Below are 15848 nucleotides of genomic sequence, written 5' to 3'. Positions count from 1 at the left end.
GGATGAGGCTACATATGAATAAAAAATAAAAAAATAAAAAGAAACAATGGCAAAATTGTAATTATATTGAAATTAAATAAGACAAATTGATATTTAAAAGCATTCTAGGCTTTTCTTCTCCAATTTTCGGTTTAAAACAGACAACGGAGAGAGCTTAAGCTGGTTTTTAATATTTTTGCCTCATGTGAGTTCAATTCTTACCCGTTTTTTGTAATTTTATATTTTTGAGATTGTTACAATTAGGTCCAATTAAATCTTACTTCAGTTTTTGATTTTGTTAAAGATTTTGGATGTTTCTATTGATGAATCTATATGATTTTTTATGCTAAATGATGAATTTGAGATATTAGTTGTTATTTAAAATTATTTTGTTAGGTGATTTTGATGAATTTTTCGATTAAAGATTAATTTGTTAAATTAGTAAAAAAACAAGAATTTGTTCTGAAATTATTGCAAAAATGAGCTGTATTAAATGCCATGAATATTCTGCTGGCTTGGATTTGTATTAAAAATGGTTAGTTTTCATGTTTTGGGTTCAGAGACTAAACTGAATAAAAGTTAAACTTTAGGGACAATTTTGTAAAAATGTCAAAAATAAAGAAATTGCATGAAATGAATTGTTTTATTTTCTAAATTAATAAATTGAATAAAATTATTAATTTAGATCAAGATCGGGTGAAAATCGAGGAAAATAAAAAATTACCAAAATGCCATTGAAATTTGGTATTTCTGCAATTTAGCCAGGTAAGTTCGTATAGTTAAAAATTAATATTTGTATTAATTTGATGAATGGTATTATGTAGTTATTTTATTGTTGAAAATAAATTGTTGGAATTTTAATATTGAATTGAATATTCAAGTTAAATGGAATGCGAGATTTGAGTACATTTGTTATTTGGCCTATGACGCTATTGAAGGAAGATATCGGTAAATTGCCCAAGTAAATTAGGGTTTAGCATTTGTTGCGAACTCTCGTGTTTTACTTTCTGTTTAACACTTTCGAGCTTTTGTTCAGCTCTTACAAGCTTTTGTTTAGCTCTTACAAGCTTTTGTTTAGCTCTTACAAGCTTTTGTTCAACTCTTATGAGTTTTTGTTTAGCTCTTACGAGCTTCTGTTCAACTCTTATGAGTTTTTGTTCAGCTTTTATGAGCTTCTGTTCAGGTTTCGAGCTTCTTTTGACGTATCTGGAAGGCCTAGCTCTTATGAGCTTCTGTTAACGATGTATTATTATCCGTAATTCGTTCTTTGATTTGGGAAAGTCTTGGTAAAATGATTTATTTAATGAATTTGAAAGTTATCCAACAATATTCTAAATGGTTCAACAGACAATGTTGTGTTACGAGACGATATGATTTTGATACGAACTGATATAGGTATATACATAAAATACAAGGAAATGATGGCACATGATATATTGATATATTAAAATGGATGATATATATATAAAGAAACGGTAAGAGAATGATATGTATCATGACATGAACATATACGAATATCTTTGATATGTTGATACATGGAAATTATGTAAGTTAAGACGAGTAATAAACTCAAGTGTAACATGTTGAGATAATAAGGTTATCGATGTTGAATTTATATGAAATATGTTCAAGTATGCTAACAAGTGTTGTTGTTTGATGCTTAGGCAAATGCCAAGCTGTTGGTTGAATGGTAATATGCTTAATTATAAGTTGTATTGAAATAGTAAGTATTCAAATGAAAATATGCTTTAGCTCATGAAAGAGTGGTAAAGTTTAAAGTTATTTAAAATCCTACCATACTAGGAATGATATGTATAAGTGACGCTGTGGATTTATTCACTTTGTGAGTTGTTGAATATAGCTTCACGAATCTTGCAGTATCGATATTGGATTATTCTTAATATGTATAAATTTTATATTGGAAATGAATTGATATGATTAAAGTTTATATGATCTTACTAAGCATTCACTGCTTACATATTTGTTTTTCTTTACTTTTCAAATTATCGGAAGCTCGATTGTAACTGATCGCTTGATTTCGTGATAGGTTTTAAATATTTATAATTAATCGTTCTTGAAACTAACTATTATCGGGATGTAGGCAAGTGTACCTATCGAACAGTAGTATAGTTTTAGCAAGACCGGATTGTCCAACCCAAGGGAACTAAAAGTACTAGTAATGACTGTCTTTTTATTATCTAGCCTAAGAATAAAGAGGTTTTTATTTTAACTAACTAATTATCTAAACTAAGAATTCACAGAGAATGGAATTGGGGAATTGCTTTTGGGAAAATCAATTGAATTAAGACAATACCTAAGGAAAAATCCACCTAAACTATACTTGTTATTCTGGCTCCGAATCGAACGATTTATTCATTTAACTTGTTCCGTAGATATCCCTAAGTTATGTTATTATCCCTATTCAAGACTAATAACGTCTAATACCTAGATTGAATAATTGAGACTTTTCTCTAATTAACACCCTAGGGTTGCATTAACTTGATCTATATTAGGTTTCACTCTAACCCGGTAAAATCTTGTCACCCTATGTCTAGGCCCGCAAACAACTCTGCTTAATTATGACAAATGTACTCTTAGACAGGGTCTATTCCTCCTCTGAATAAGAGTTTATCTTGAATCAGTATCCTGGGATATCAAAACAAGAATTAAGAACACATAATTAAGAACAAGTTAGATATTTATCATACAATTCAGAAAATAATAACAAGATTCGTCGTAGGTTTCATTCCTCTTAGGTATTTAAGGGATTTAGTTCTTAACTAAAAAGGAAAACATCTCATAAGAATAACGAATACAAAAGATAAAGAAAACCCAAAACTCCTGAAGGGAAATTAAGGAGAGATCTTCAGTCTTGATGGTGAATTTAGCTTCTGAGATAGATCAATCGACTTCCTTGGAGTAATTCCTTACTCCCTATTCTGTGTCCCCCTTTTCTTCCTCATCTAGGGTGTATTTATAGGCTTTGGAAGAGCCCTCAAAATTAGCCTTTTTCGAATTGGACTCAACTTGGGCTCGGTAGGGACACGCCGGTGTAACACGCCCGTGTGCAATTACTTCAGGCTGTGCTCAAGCCTGCCAAATTGACACGGCCGTGTGGTCTGCCCGTGTGAGGAGGTCTAGGCAATGTTGATTTCGTACTTTGGCCCATTTTCTCCGGTTTTGGCCCGTTTCTCGTTCCTTTTGCTCTCCTATGCTCTCCTAAGTATAAAACCTGAAATTAAAGTATTAGGAGCATCAAATTCACCAATTCTAATAGCAAATCATCCATAAAATGCGTTAAACATGGGGTAAAAATATGTATAAATTACGGTTTATCAGTAACGCCCTGAAATTTTAGGAATTTTATTGTGAGAATCTGCAGTAATTAATTTTTGTATCTATGGTTCTGTGCTCTGCTTTTGTGTTTAAGGTCTAGAGTTCGATTCGAGTCATTAAAAGTTTTTTTTATCTTAAAATCAACCCTTAGTCATACGTTACCTGGTTAAATTCAATTCAGTATGAAACTGTGTCAAGAATGAGCCTGCTGGTTCACTAGTTAAGTATCTGTCTGTATTCGGTTACGTTCCATGTTCGAGTCCTGAATGGGACAAATAGGAAATTTTTTGCCAAATACCAGAAATTTGCTTGGAAGTTAGGAATTTAATTAACGCTAGTTTCTTTTACTTTTATTTTTTATTTTTTATTTCTTTCTTTTCTTCTTCGCGTCCATTTTCGTTTTGATTCTCTTTCGTTGTGATTTAAATTTTGTTGCTAATCGGAATTGTGGGAGATACGAGATCAACAGAAATTTTTTTGTTAGTTATTGGTCAGAAAGTTATCAAGTAAGTAACTGCCAATGTGAACCTTTTCGCGGATTATTTTCGTTTCTGTGACTTGCGAGGAATTGAGTATTCTGTGAGTTCAAGAATCTTTGATAAATGATTATTTGTTTTCTATTAGACAAGAATATTAGCATTAAGGAATAGCGACTCAACAACTTCTGAATTTGTTGCTGAAGTTTCGGTGAGTTTATTTCCATCCAAGGTTTCGTATTGAAACTTTCGACATAAGCATTAAGTACATGGTTTGGAAATTCTACTAATTAAATGGCTAAATTGTATTACTATATGATTGTGTTAGGCTTCGAGGATCTTTTGCGTTGTTATTACTTTGAAATTTCTCCAGGTGTGTACCGAAAACTTTAGTTTTGCAAGTTTGGGTTGCCAGAAATGGTGGTTGTCAATGCCACACGGTCGAGTACACGGGCGTATGGCCAGGCTGTGTGATTGGGTGTGTAACTCACTGTTCACCAATTTGGGGCCACACGGGCAAGGCACACTACCATGTGTAGACATATTAGTGCAGAGTTCTCACGGCCAGGGACAGGGGCGTGTGCCCAAGCTGTGTAACTCACTATTTGTGGTACAAGACCACACGGCCAGGGACACGACTGTGTGCCCAAGCTGTGTAACTCACTATCTGTGGCGCAAAGCCACACGACTAGGGACATGGGCGTGTGCCCCGACTGTGTGAGTCACATGGGCAGGAACATGAGCGTGTGTCTAGGCCGTGTAACTCACTGTTTATGCTTCGAAACTACACGGGCAAGGCACATGGACATGCGACCTAGCCGAGTGACATTTTATTAGGGCCCGAAACCTGTTTTCGAGGCTGAAAGTGATACTTAACTCTGATACTAGCCTCTTCAAAGTACGAATGATTGAATTTGATAATATGGGAACTGTCTGATACTCTGAAATTGACTTGCGAGCAACATAATAATATGTGAACTATAATACTTACTCTGATATTGAACTATCTCATTTAATTGTATAATGTATTAGAATGATTGAATACATATTATGGGTATTTGTGTCCTGCATTGGCATGTGTTGGGATATTGTGAAGAGGGAAGAAGTTTGTTCTGAAATCGTGGCTATGCTACAATGAGTATTACTCTGATTCTGACGCTTGTCGCATATTAATCTAGTAGCTAAGCTGTTTCTCTGGGAAAGTGTTAATGAACACTTTAAAGGTGTGCAGGGTAGTTGGGCATTGAATGTCCATAATAGTTCGTTGGGATGGTCGAATACGATGTGTAGTAGACGAAAATAGGTATGTTACATCTGAATCTGATCTGTACCATATATATGAACTGAAATTACATATATACATATGTAACTCATCTGCTCTGAATCTGAACTGAAATTACTTTTATATTGAATCGGATCTCTGAATTTGGAATTACTTTATAAGCGAGCATTAATTGAATAAACTTCCTTTTACGCATTGATTTCACAACTCATTTTATTATTGATTGGATTTCAGGTGGTCCTATGTCTTGATCGGGTCAGTACCGCGGAAGCTCGGTCAAACTTTTATTTTTCTTTTAAGCATTACTATTAGGGATTTCGGTATTTTATGATGTTATGGTATTTGTCAAGATTATGTGTTTAATTAATTGTTTTGATGGATATTATGTGATGAATGATTCATTTTGACTATGTTATGATAGTAGTAATTTTAGTATTGGTGATGTAACTCTTCGAACTTGGTCTGGACGTTTAGGCCGGGTTTAGGGTGTTACATCAATTGGGTTGGAAGCTTGTCGGAGTTATATCACACTATCCATCGATTTTGTTGGTACTTTTGGATGTTTTGATTTTGGTTATAATGGCATGTATAGGTTATTTTGGCTAAATGTTGGCCTATATGTATTTTGTGGAGATTAGCCACTTATTTGGTTTGTGTTTTGGCACATTTTGGTTTGTGCATATTTGCCTTATATGGTTGATGTGCGGTTTAGTTTATGGTTGTATAGTGAAAGGTAAAGTGTTAGCTAATTGTGCATTTATATACATGTGTTTTAGTATGCGATAAGTTGGTCATAAATCGGTCCCTTGATATGTAAGGCATATATAACTAAATATGCTGGTATTTGAAATACATTTTGGCATCAAATGGTATGTTTTTGGTAGGCAAGTGGTGTAGTTTGAAATAATGCAAATTAGTTTGGAAAACCTTGGGTACAAATATGCATATAAGTTAGTTATACACATGAATATATTAAATACATGAGTACACATGTTATAATCTGTCATCTGAGGTGCATAAAGGCATATTGGTTGTATGTAAAGATAACATATATGAAAAGCTTGCTTTTGGTTTGTTTTAGTGCCTAATTTTGGCTTATTGATATACACAATGTTAACTGAAGGTACATGCCTTGTTGGGTGAGAAAAATGGCTTATAATATAGCCTATTTTCGTCCACACGGGTAGAAACACGGGCATGTGTCTTAGCCATATGTGATACAAGGCCAGGTGACACGGCTATGTGTCCCTTGTATCTTTTAAAAAGAATGCAAGTCAGTGAGTTGCACGACATTAGACACGGGTGTGGCTCTTGACTGTGTGAGTCACATTGCATGGTCACACGACCGTGTGACCCTTGCAGTGTTGAAAATATTAAATGTTTTCGAAAAATTTTTTGAGTTTTCGATTTAGTCCCGATTTTTTTCTAATGTGTATTTTGGGCCTCGAGGGCTCGTATAAGGGACAATATGTTTAATTTTGATTGGTTTCTGACATGTATATTATGTGATGTAAAATGTTTAAAATTTCTGTCTATTTGTTCTGTAAACTCCGATAATGCTCCGTAACCCTATTCCAGCCACAGACTCAGGTTAGGGGTGTTACACCACATCAGCGCGTTTTCTATTGATATGGCAAAAGCGCTCCCTTGAGGACGCGCTTCTCTGAAATTTTCCCTTAAAACGCTTCCACGTAGGCGCATTTTTGGTTTTTTAGTCCATTCCGATAAATAATGATTTAATTGGCCCATATCTGTAAATAATGTTGGAAATGAGTCTTTTTTAGTAAAATAATGTTGGTTATTCATTTCATCTTTAAAATTAATTTTATTTTTTTTTAAAGTATGGTGAAATGAAATTCAAGTTTTTTACCTATAACCTAATTTTATGTGAAAACTCAAGATTTCTTCTTTAAAAAAATCCAACAAATTTTTATAAGACCCCAAATTTTCCTTTTTATGAAAAAATAAATTATTAACAAAATAAAATAAATAATGAAAATGAAATTTTATTAATTAAAATAAGTGTATGTAATAACAAATTAACGGGGTGACATATGAATGAGTTAAATAATAAAGGTATGATACTGCAAAATTTTATTTTAATGTTGAAAAAGAGAAATTAAAAAAGAAAATAGGAGGGAGTGCGGTGCGGGTTTAAAAAATCCGGTGAGTGATTAGAATCCAAAGGCAAACAAACACCACCAATTTCAGTATAAGTTGATTTCATTCGTCTCTACTTTCCTATCTCTACCAACACTGCTTTATTAGACGTTTTGTCCTCTCTCAACCTCAAAAAAATCATTTCGTCTGATCTTCTTCTTTGTTTTCACCAATGGCTACGGCAGGCAAAGTCATCACTTGCAAAGGTATACTCTTTCATCTCATCTCATCTTTTTCCGGTCATGCATTTGCTACTTGTTTCGGAACCCCAATGATGACAATACCGATGCGGCTGTGATTATGAAGCTGCGGTGGCTTATGAACCGAACAAGCCGCTCGTCATTGAGGATGTCCAGGTGGCTCCGCCGCAAGCCGGTGAGGTTCGGATTAATATTCTCTTCACTGCTCTCTGCCACACTGATGCCTACACTTGGAGCGGAAAGGTTTTTTTCCTCTTCTTTTTCCCCTTTTTCTTGCATTTCTACATCTTAGTTGCTTGCTTAAACTTATTTTTTAAATAAAACGATTTCATTGCTTTTCTTTCATCTAACCTTTTGGTTGAAAGTTTGTCAGCATTGTATTTCGCTGATCCTGTATTTTTGCTTTTAGATAAGAAAGATGTGCATAACATTGTTCTATGTTCAATTCACGACTTTCTGGAAATGTGAAGTTGCACTGAAATTCTATTGATGAGTCATGACTCATGAGTGTGTATATAATATATTGTTTCCTCTAGTAGTTACAATGATAAATGATTAATCTAATCAGGTTTATGTTGTTTACTTCTATTTTGGCATTTTCCAATTACTCTGCTTAGTTCTGATGTTTATCATGCTTTGTTTGCAAGGATCCTGAGGGTCTATTCCCATGCATTCTTGGTCATGAGGCTGCTGGGTACGCTGGTTTTTCTTTCTTTGTTTCTTATTACTTCTTATAGTTTATGTTCGTTTTTGATTGCTAAAGAGGGAGTTTTGTTTGAATTTTTCACCACAGGATAGTAGAAAGTGTTGGTGAAGGAGTAACCGAAGTTCAACCAGGTGATCATGTCATCCCTTGTTATCAGGCAGAGTGCAAAGAATGCAAGTTCTGCAAATCAGGGAAGACAAACTTATGCGGCAAAGTTAGGATGGCCACTGGAGCTGGCATCATGATGAATGATCGCAAGAGCCGATTCTCAATAAATGGAAAACCAATCTACCATTTCATGGGTACCTCAACATTTAGCCAGTACACTGTTGTACATGATGTTAGTGTTGCAAAGGTTGATCCGCAAGCTCCTTTGGACAAAGTATGCCTTCTTGGATGTGGTGTCCCAACCGGTATACATTTGTTTAACTCTTCCATTGTTTAAGAATTTGGAATCCCATATGTGATCATCTAAATGGATAACAATTCAATTTTTTATTTGACAGTGTATATGCTTTATAAATTTGTCCTTTTGCACAAACTATAGTATTTATATATGCTTTGTGTTGTGTAGGGCTTGGAGCAGTGTGGAACACAGCCAAAGTTGAACCAGGGGCTATTGTTGCTATTTTTGGCCTTGGGACTGTTGGTCTTGCGGTATGTTTCAAATATCCACCTCACTTATTAGGAAACGTATTAAAGCTGTTTATTATGAACTTCTAGTTATCTTTTTTGGTTCTGTTCAATATGTTTGTTATTGCCACTGTTGTTTTATTTTTGGTGCCAGATGTTAAATTGTTTATTTATCTACTCTTTTGATCGCAATGTTGCAGGTTGCAGAGGGTGCAAAATCGGCTGGTGCCTCGAGAGTAATTGGCGTAGATATTGACAGCAAAAAGTTTGATATAGGTAAGTAACGTATGAATAATAATGCTCAAAGTATTTTATTAATATTAATATGAGATATTCAGTATGCAATTTGCTAGAAAATGGGAGGTTATTGTCAAGCTTATCTTTTTTGTAATAATTCTCGTGTTACTTCTATTTATACATGTATATGAATGTATTTTTGCAAATTGAAATTTGCAGCAAAGAATTTTGGAGTTACAGAGTTTGTGAATCCAAAGGACTATGATAAACCGATTCAGCAGGTCCTTGTTGATCTCACAGATGGTGGTGTTGATTACAGTTTTGAGTGTATTGGAAATGTCTCTGTCATGAGGGCTGCTTTGGAATGCTGTCACAAGGTAAGTGCTTGTTGAAATTCTAGAGCAATAATGATTTTGTAAAATGGCAGGTCACTTTTAATGGAACCCAAGAAACTTTCAGGGGTGGGGAACATCAGTCATCATTGGTGTTGCAGCATCAGGTCAGGAGATATCTACTCGACCTTTTCAACTGGTTACTGGTCGTGTTTGGAAAGGGACTGCTTTCGGTGGCTTCAAGAGCCGCTCCCAAGTGCCCTGGCTTGTGGACAAGTACATGAAGAAGGTAAATATAGTTTAAATGCATTTTATATATTTAAACCTGTTTTATGAGTGGCATTTTTTTCATTATACTCCCTTGTTCTGTTCCAGGAAATCAAAATCGATGAGTACATTACCCACAACTTGACCCTCGGAGAGATTAACAAGGCATTTGATCTGATGCATGAAGGGGGTTGCCTCCGATGTGTGCTGAAGATGCACGAATGAGGCTGTATTTGTGAACCGAAGGGGTGACCTGTGAAGAACTCCATGCCCATCCTTCATCAGGAAAGGCATGTACTCTGTTGCCATTTACTTACAAATAGAAACCATAATGTGTTGGAACAAACTGCTTCTAATTCTACCTTTTGGAAATGTCTGCTTTGTGATGCTAAAAGAGAAACTACGACTAAGGAGGTTTATGCATGAATAAAACATTGATCTTCTGGAAATGTTTGCATTATAGCATTGGTCATTATCAGATATAGATTACAAATTGTTATTTTTTCCATGTCCTAATAACTTTTAAACTAGTAAATTTATTTATTGACCATTTAACTTGAAAAGTTACAAAATGGTTACTGAACTATCAGTAAATTTCTTTTTGGATCACTAAACTATGAAAAATTATAAAATGGGCACCTAACTATTCAAATTCAATTTTGATCACTAGTGGGTTAACAATAACAATTTTTAAAATTGGCATAATAGTAATTTTAACTCTCAACATGTATATATTTTGTTGATTTAGTTTTGATTCTAAAAAACTTGGCCTTTTACATTTACAGATTGTGTAACTTAATTTAAATTTTTAAATTTTTTTTTTTACCCTTTCACCTGAAAAAAAAAATATGTGCTAACTTTGATTGAAAACTTAAGTTAAATATACCATCAATGTCTGTACTTATAAACCTAAAAATTAAGTTGATTTTTTTAATATAAAATCTTCAGGCAAAAGACACTGCAGAAAACATTTATTCATCTCGAATTTAGTGTAAAATACATTTACCCCCTATAGTTTGAAGCATTTTCACTTAGTCATATTTGAAGAAAATTTCATAAACCATTTTGAGATACATTTACTAAGCAAATTTTTAAATAAAAAGACAATTCCTACTTATTCCATACATAGCTTTATATAGTACCAGTATAGATCGAAATTCTGTTATGATCCAATTCTGATCGATAATAGATACCGAGGCTTTGCAATATTTGATATATATATACAATTCTTACTACTCATAAAATTCTTAAGACCCTTGAATCGGAAAAAAATACATATTTAAGTATATTTAAATTCATTTTCTCTTAATTGTCATCTTAATTGTTATAAAAATAAGAATGTGCCTCAATTGGCTAACACCACACATAGTTGACTCAAACTGTTGGAAATATAGATAGATATTATATTTTGTTGCTGTTTGTCTTTGTTCTAAAACTAAATCCCACATGAAACATGAAAAACCATCGCAAACATGTCCTTGCTGATTCCAACAGCAACAAGTTGCTTGCTTTGCATAAAAACACTGGAACAAGGAAATATCATGAAATGATACGTAAACCTGGAACATATAATCATAGGAAAACTTCAAAGATGGTGATATTTTGTACCGTTTTTAACAGAAACAATCCTACTATTAATATGTTGTATATTATTTCAAATCAATGGGCATTACATGTTTTACAAGTGATTGAAAATTCGATTTGAATACACAAAACCGAAAAGATAATACATGTTTTTCAAGTACTATTTATGTTACTATCTACAAACATGAGACCTGCCTACATGTTTTCTGGGTTGCTGCTGTCCGCCTGTTTTCCTTCTCTGTGTTTTCATTTTCGGCAACAACTTCACTGCAAGCCAGCAAAATTTAAAATGTAGAAACAAATTAGGATCACCAGTTTCTCTTTTTTAATTTATTGTAAGAGAAGCTAAGGAAGTGAAAGTGCTTACAGGCTTCAACGAGATATCCACCTTGTGGGGCTTTGGAGATATTGAAGATGAGAGCGAGCCTGATTTGAGTCATGGCTGATTGTTTCGTCAGCGTTTAGGTTTCTTGTTTCAGTTGATTGCATCCTCTTTCGATCTCTTCAAATTTTGCGCTTGCTCCTCTCTCAAGCATTCGCCGTTTTCTTTAAACTCTGCTTTCGAAGCCTTCTCCATTTCTGGTTTTTGTGCCACCAATTGCGGCAACTTCATCTTTCTTGTCGCCATGAAATTGTTAAAACAGATTTGAAATATATATGATGTGGATGATCACTGAAACGCCACAAGCTCCATTAAAATTAGGTTTAGCTAAATATGAAAGGAACATTGAGTGAGCAATCAGCGATGAGAGAAAGCAAAGGCAAAGCAGGTGATGAGAGAAACGGTAAAATTAGGTTTAGCTAAATATGATAGAAACCAACAAACTGAAGAAAGTAAAAGTTAGTTGTTCTGTTTTTTGTTTTTTAATTTTTTCCTTTAAACTTTTATTTTTACTAGAATCAGTTAATTTTAAAAAAATAATTAAAAGAATTAAAAAAAAAACATTCTAGTGTGATGAAAAAAAATAGAAAGCAACTGTGGATGATTAATTTATAAAAAAAGTAAAAAAATAAAAAATAAAGAAATAAATAAAATAAAACAATTAGCTACTTGAGAATGATATATTTTTCATATTATACTTTTTAATTTTTTATGTTGAAAATATTGTTTTGGCATTAATAATAAGATGAATAATATCTAATAAAATAAAAGTAATTAATATCAAGTAAAAAATTATATAAATAATAAAAAATAAAGGGATGAGATCCACAGTTATACACATTTTTATATCTTTTATGATTAATATTATAATCATATTTCATATTCCATTCATATAATTTATGTATGTCAAACTTTATGTAAAAAAAAAAACTTTCAACGGTTTAATAAATATTAATATATAATATGTTAGACCGATATGATAGAAATATTAAGTCAATTAAAAAAATTACATGCATGTCAAGTACAATTATGTCGATAAATTTAATGGTTGAATAGTTAAAATATTAATCGTACAAAAAGATATGAAATATATAAAACTACATTAACTTTACAATAATATAAGTGAATTCCTTCCCAAAATATAAGTAAAGTATATTATTGCATTTATCATAATATAATTATCCTTAATAAAGAAATTATATCTATTTGTTTGTCCATGAGTTCTTTCAAATCATTAAAGGAAATAAAATGATAAAATAAAATATTTTTGTTTATATAAAAATAGTTGCTTTATTAACAATGGTATACAAACTCACTGATAATTCAAGTTTTTTATACACAATAATAAATTTACCAAATGATTTTTACTCGTATTTTCTTTCCTTGTCACGATATTTATTAAACATTACATCTTAAATTTTGATTCCTAAAATTTCAAAAATAAATTAATAATAAAAATTTGAAAAATGTTAAATTTAAATTATAAAAATTATAATATTAAAAATTAAAATGATTTTTCATTTCTCTCAAAAGCTCTTGTCATTTGAATATTACTCAATATTTCATCTTTAAAGAATCATTACTTTAATACACCATACTTCGAACTTATCAATGTTAACTGTACCACCCAAATTGTAGGACGACCGACCCTTCACTAATACAACTTCTAAAATAAGCAATAGTAATTGTTAGTGTCATTCTTGTTGGGTTGTCTGTTGAATTTGAATCAGTATTGGTTGTTGATTCTTTTAATAGGGACACTTCGTCATTGGACTCACTTACTGATATGTTACTAGAGTGTGAAAATAGGCAAAAGGAGTTTGTTCTTAATAGTCTTATGTAGGCAAATCTTGTTCAACATCAAGCAGGTGCTAAAGGGTCTCAAGTTTCTCAATCCAGTTCTGTGACTACTTAGTCAATTCCTTCCAGTGAGTCTAAACCACAACAACAATTGTAGGCCTATGGTGCTACTCGAGGTGGTAGAGGTTTTCAGAGGCAATTATAGAGGTGGTCGAGGTCATTATGGATGCATAAATAGACGGTAATGTCAGTTGTGTGGCAAGTTTAGTCACCTTGTGCAAAAATGTTACTCTGTTTTATCATGCTTTTAAAGGTGGTCAAGCCTCTCAGTCTTATGGTGGCAGTTTTCTAAACATTCTTTTGGCTCTCAACTTGTCTCTATTGTTTTTTAGCGTGGTGGCATGTATCAGGCTATGGTGGTGAATCATCATATGTTTGCTTAGTAAGCACCTTCCCCGTCTTCTCCTTCTTTTTTCTCTGGTGTCAATATGAGGTATAGTAATTTTTCAACCAATGACTCTCATATTCCTCAGACATCTCCAGCTCATGTGTTGCATCATCCATATATATTAGGCCTGCATCCGTATTCTACAACTATGCCAACTCCACATGTTACATGTAATCCTTTTTCATCTGTGCCTCATATGTTTTTCATAACTACCACATCTAGTTCGGTTCCAGAAGGCAAGGGGTGGTATCCGGATTCCGGAGCTACAAATCATGTCATAAATTATCTAACTAATTTGGACATATGTGTAGCTTACTCTGGTATGGGAAAGCTCTTTATGGGTAATGGTTCTAGTATTTCAGTTCGACATATATGTCTTTTCCTTCTTCTGCTAAAGTATTATAGCTTCAGAATGTACTACATGTATCTAGCATTAAAAAGGATTTGTTGTTTGTTTCATGGTTTGCTTTTGATAATAATGTGTTCTTTGAGTTTCATCTATTTCAATACTTTGTTAAGGATATTAAGACAAAGGTCACACTTCTGGAGGCGCACACACATAATGGCTTATATCGATTTGACCCTCATGTAGTTCATTCTTTTCAAATGGCTAGTTTTCTCTTGTTTTTTCTTCTAGTTTCATTAATAGCACTCACTCGACTCATCTCTTGGTACTTTTGAGTTGTGGCATCGACATCTTAGCCATCTCTCCTCTCAGATCTTTAAGGTTGTTATTCATCAGTGTGATATTTCAGTTGGAGATAATCATTCTCTTGCAGTTTGCTCAGCTTGTCAACAACGGAAGTCCCGCAAGCTTTCTTTCCCTCGTTCTACTACTGTGTATGCTTCTCCATTCCAATTTGTTATTTTTGTAACAACTTAAAAATAAGTGGTCTTAGAAATGGTGGTTTCAGAACCCTATTTTTTATTATCGAGTCCCTAAATATTATTATTTAATATATATGAGGTTATTATAAAGTTTAATTAAAGTTTGTTCCATTAATTTCGTTAATTGGATAGTTAATTAATGTATAAAGACTAAATTATAAAAGTGGTAAAAGCTAATCGCTATAGATTTTAAATAGCTAAGGGATCAAAATGGTAAATAAACCATTTTCAAAAGTCCAAGAGGTGATGGATGTCATTAAATCCCATTAAATTTTGGGTTAATTACTAGTAGGCCCTAATTAAATTAAGGTTTAATTGAAATAAAGCTTGATTAATTAATTGAAGGACCACTTGAGGAATTGGACCACTAATATTTGACTTTACGATAGTGGAGGCTATTTGTAAGCCATTAAATTTTATAAGTAAGCTTAATGTTAATTAATTAATGATTAATTAAACTAATTAGTTAAAATCAAATGTTATCATCTTTTATTTTGCTTTCTTTTTCAACCGGAACTACCAAGAAACCTAGTAAGCAGATTTCTTTTATCAACTTAAGCATTTGGTCTTCTAATTTGGTAAGTATACAGATTCGTTTCTTGTAATTTTTATGTTTTTGAGGTCTCGGGAGCTTGATTTAGCTAACCCATGAACCAATTTGCAACACTATTAAAGTTTTTAAAAGTTTCCATTGATGAATATTTGATGAAATTGGTACTTAATTGTTACATTTTAAGCTTAGAAGTTACAAAGGACTAGTTTGAAAAGCATAATTGCTAGTTTTTGAACATAAGGACTAAAGTGCATAAATTTTGACATTGATGAAAGATTTCTATAATTATTGATAATAGAGGGTTATAGAAGGATGTAATTGAGATCAGTTTCATAATCGAGGCTAAATTGAATAAAATATAAAATTTTAGGAGCATTCAAAAGATGAAATTGAACCAACTCATGCATGATAGAGAATATTATAAAATGATTGGTATTGATAAATTGAACTGAATTATTTTTTTTAGATTGAGAATTGAACCGAATCAAGGATAATTGGGAAAAATATAAAATTATCGATTAGCCCTTATGATTCAACTTGTTTGTTGATTTTTTCAGGTAAGTTCATATGGTATAATTGTGTTTT

General features: G+C 32.7%; 1 protein-coding gene and 1 long non-coding RNA gene across 2 annotated transcripts; one reads left to right on the top strand and one right to left on the bottom strand.

The window, feature by feature from the left end:
* The first annotated feature begins 7177 nt into the window (after positions 1-7177).
* LOC107952741 (alcohol dehydrogenase class-3) lies at positions 7178-10057 on the top strand. The gene is made up of 9 exons (XM_016887903.2): positions 7178-7439; positions 7540-7676; positions 8081-8127; positions 8227-8552; positions 8714-8796; positions 8973-9048; positions 9229-9386; positions 9469-9630; positions 9717-10057. The coding sequence occupies exons 1-9, from the start codon at positions 7406-7408 to the stop codon at positions 9831-9833; spliced, it is 1140 nt and encodes a 379-aa protein (XP_016743392.1). The 5' UTR covers positions 7178-7405; the 3' UTR covers positions 9834-10057.
* A 1180-nt stretch (positions 10058-11237) lies between these two features.
* LOC107956445 (uncharacterized) lies at positions 11238-12034 on the bottom strand. Its single transcript, XR_001700104.2, has 2 exons — positions 11560-12034; positions 11238-11459 (listed from the first exon to the last, which is right to left on the bottom strand). It is a non-coding gene; the product is annotated as an uncharacterized lncRNA (long non-coding RNA).
* Positions 12035-15848: the final 3814 nt, after the last annotated feature.

This window comes from Gossypium hirsutum, chromosome A07 (genome assembly GCF_007990345.1).
Source record: "Gossypium hirsutum isolate 1008001.06 chromosome A07, Gossypium_hirsutum_v2.1, whole genome shotgun sequence".
Classification (NCBI taxonomy): domain Eukaryota; kingdom Viridiplantae; phylum Streptophyta; class Magnoliopsida; order Malvales; family Malvaceae; genus Gossypium; species Gossypium hirsutum.
The sequence above is the reverse complement of the archived record's forward strand: the minus strand, read 5'-3'. Positions and strand labels throughout refer to the sequence as shown.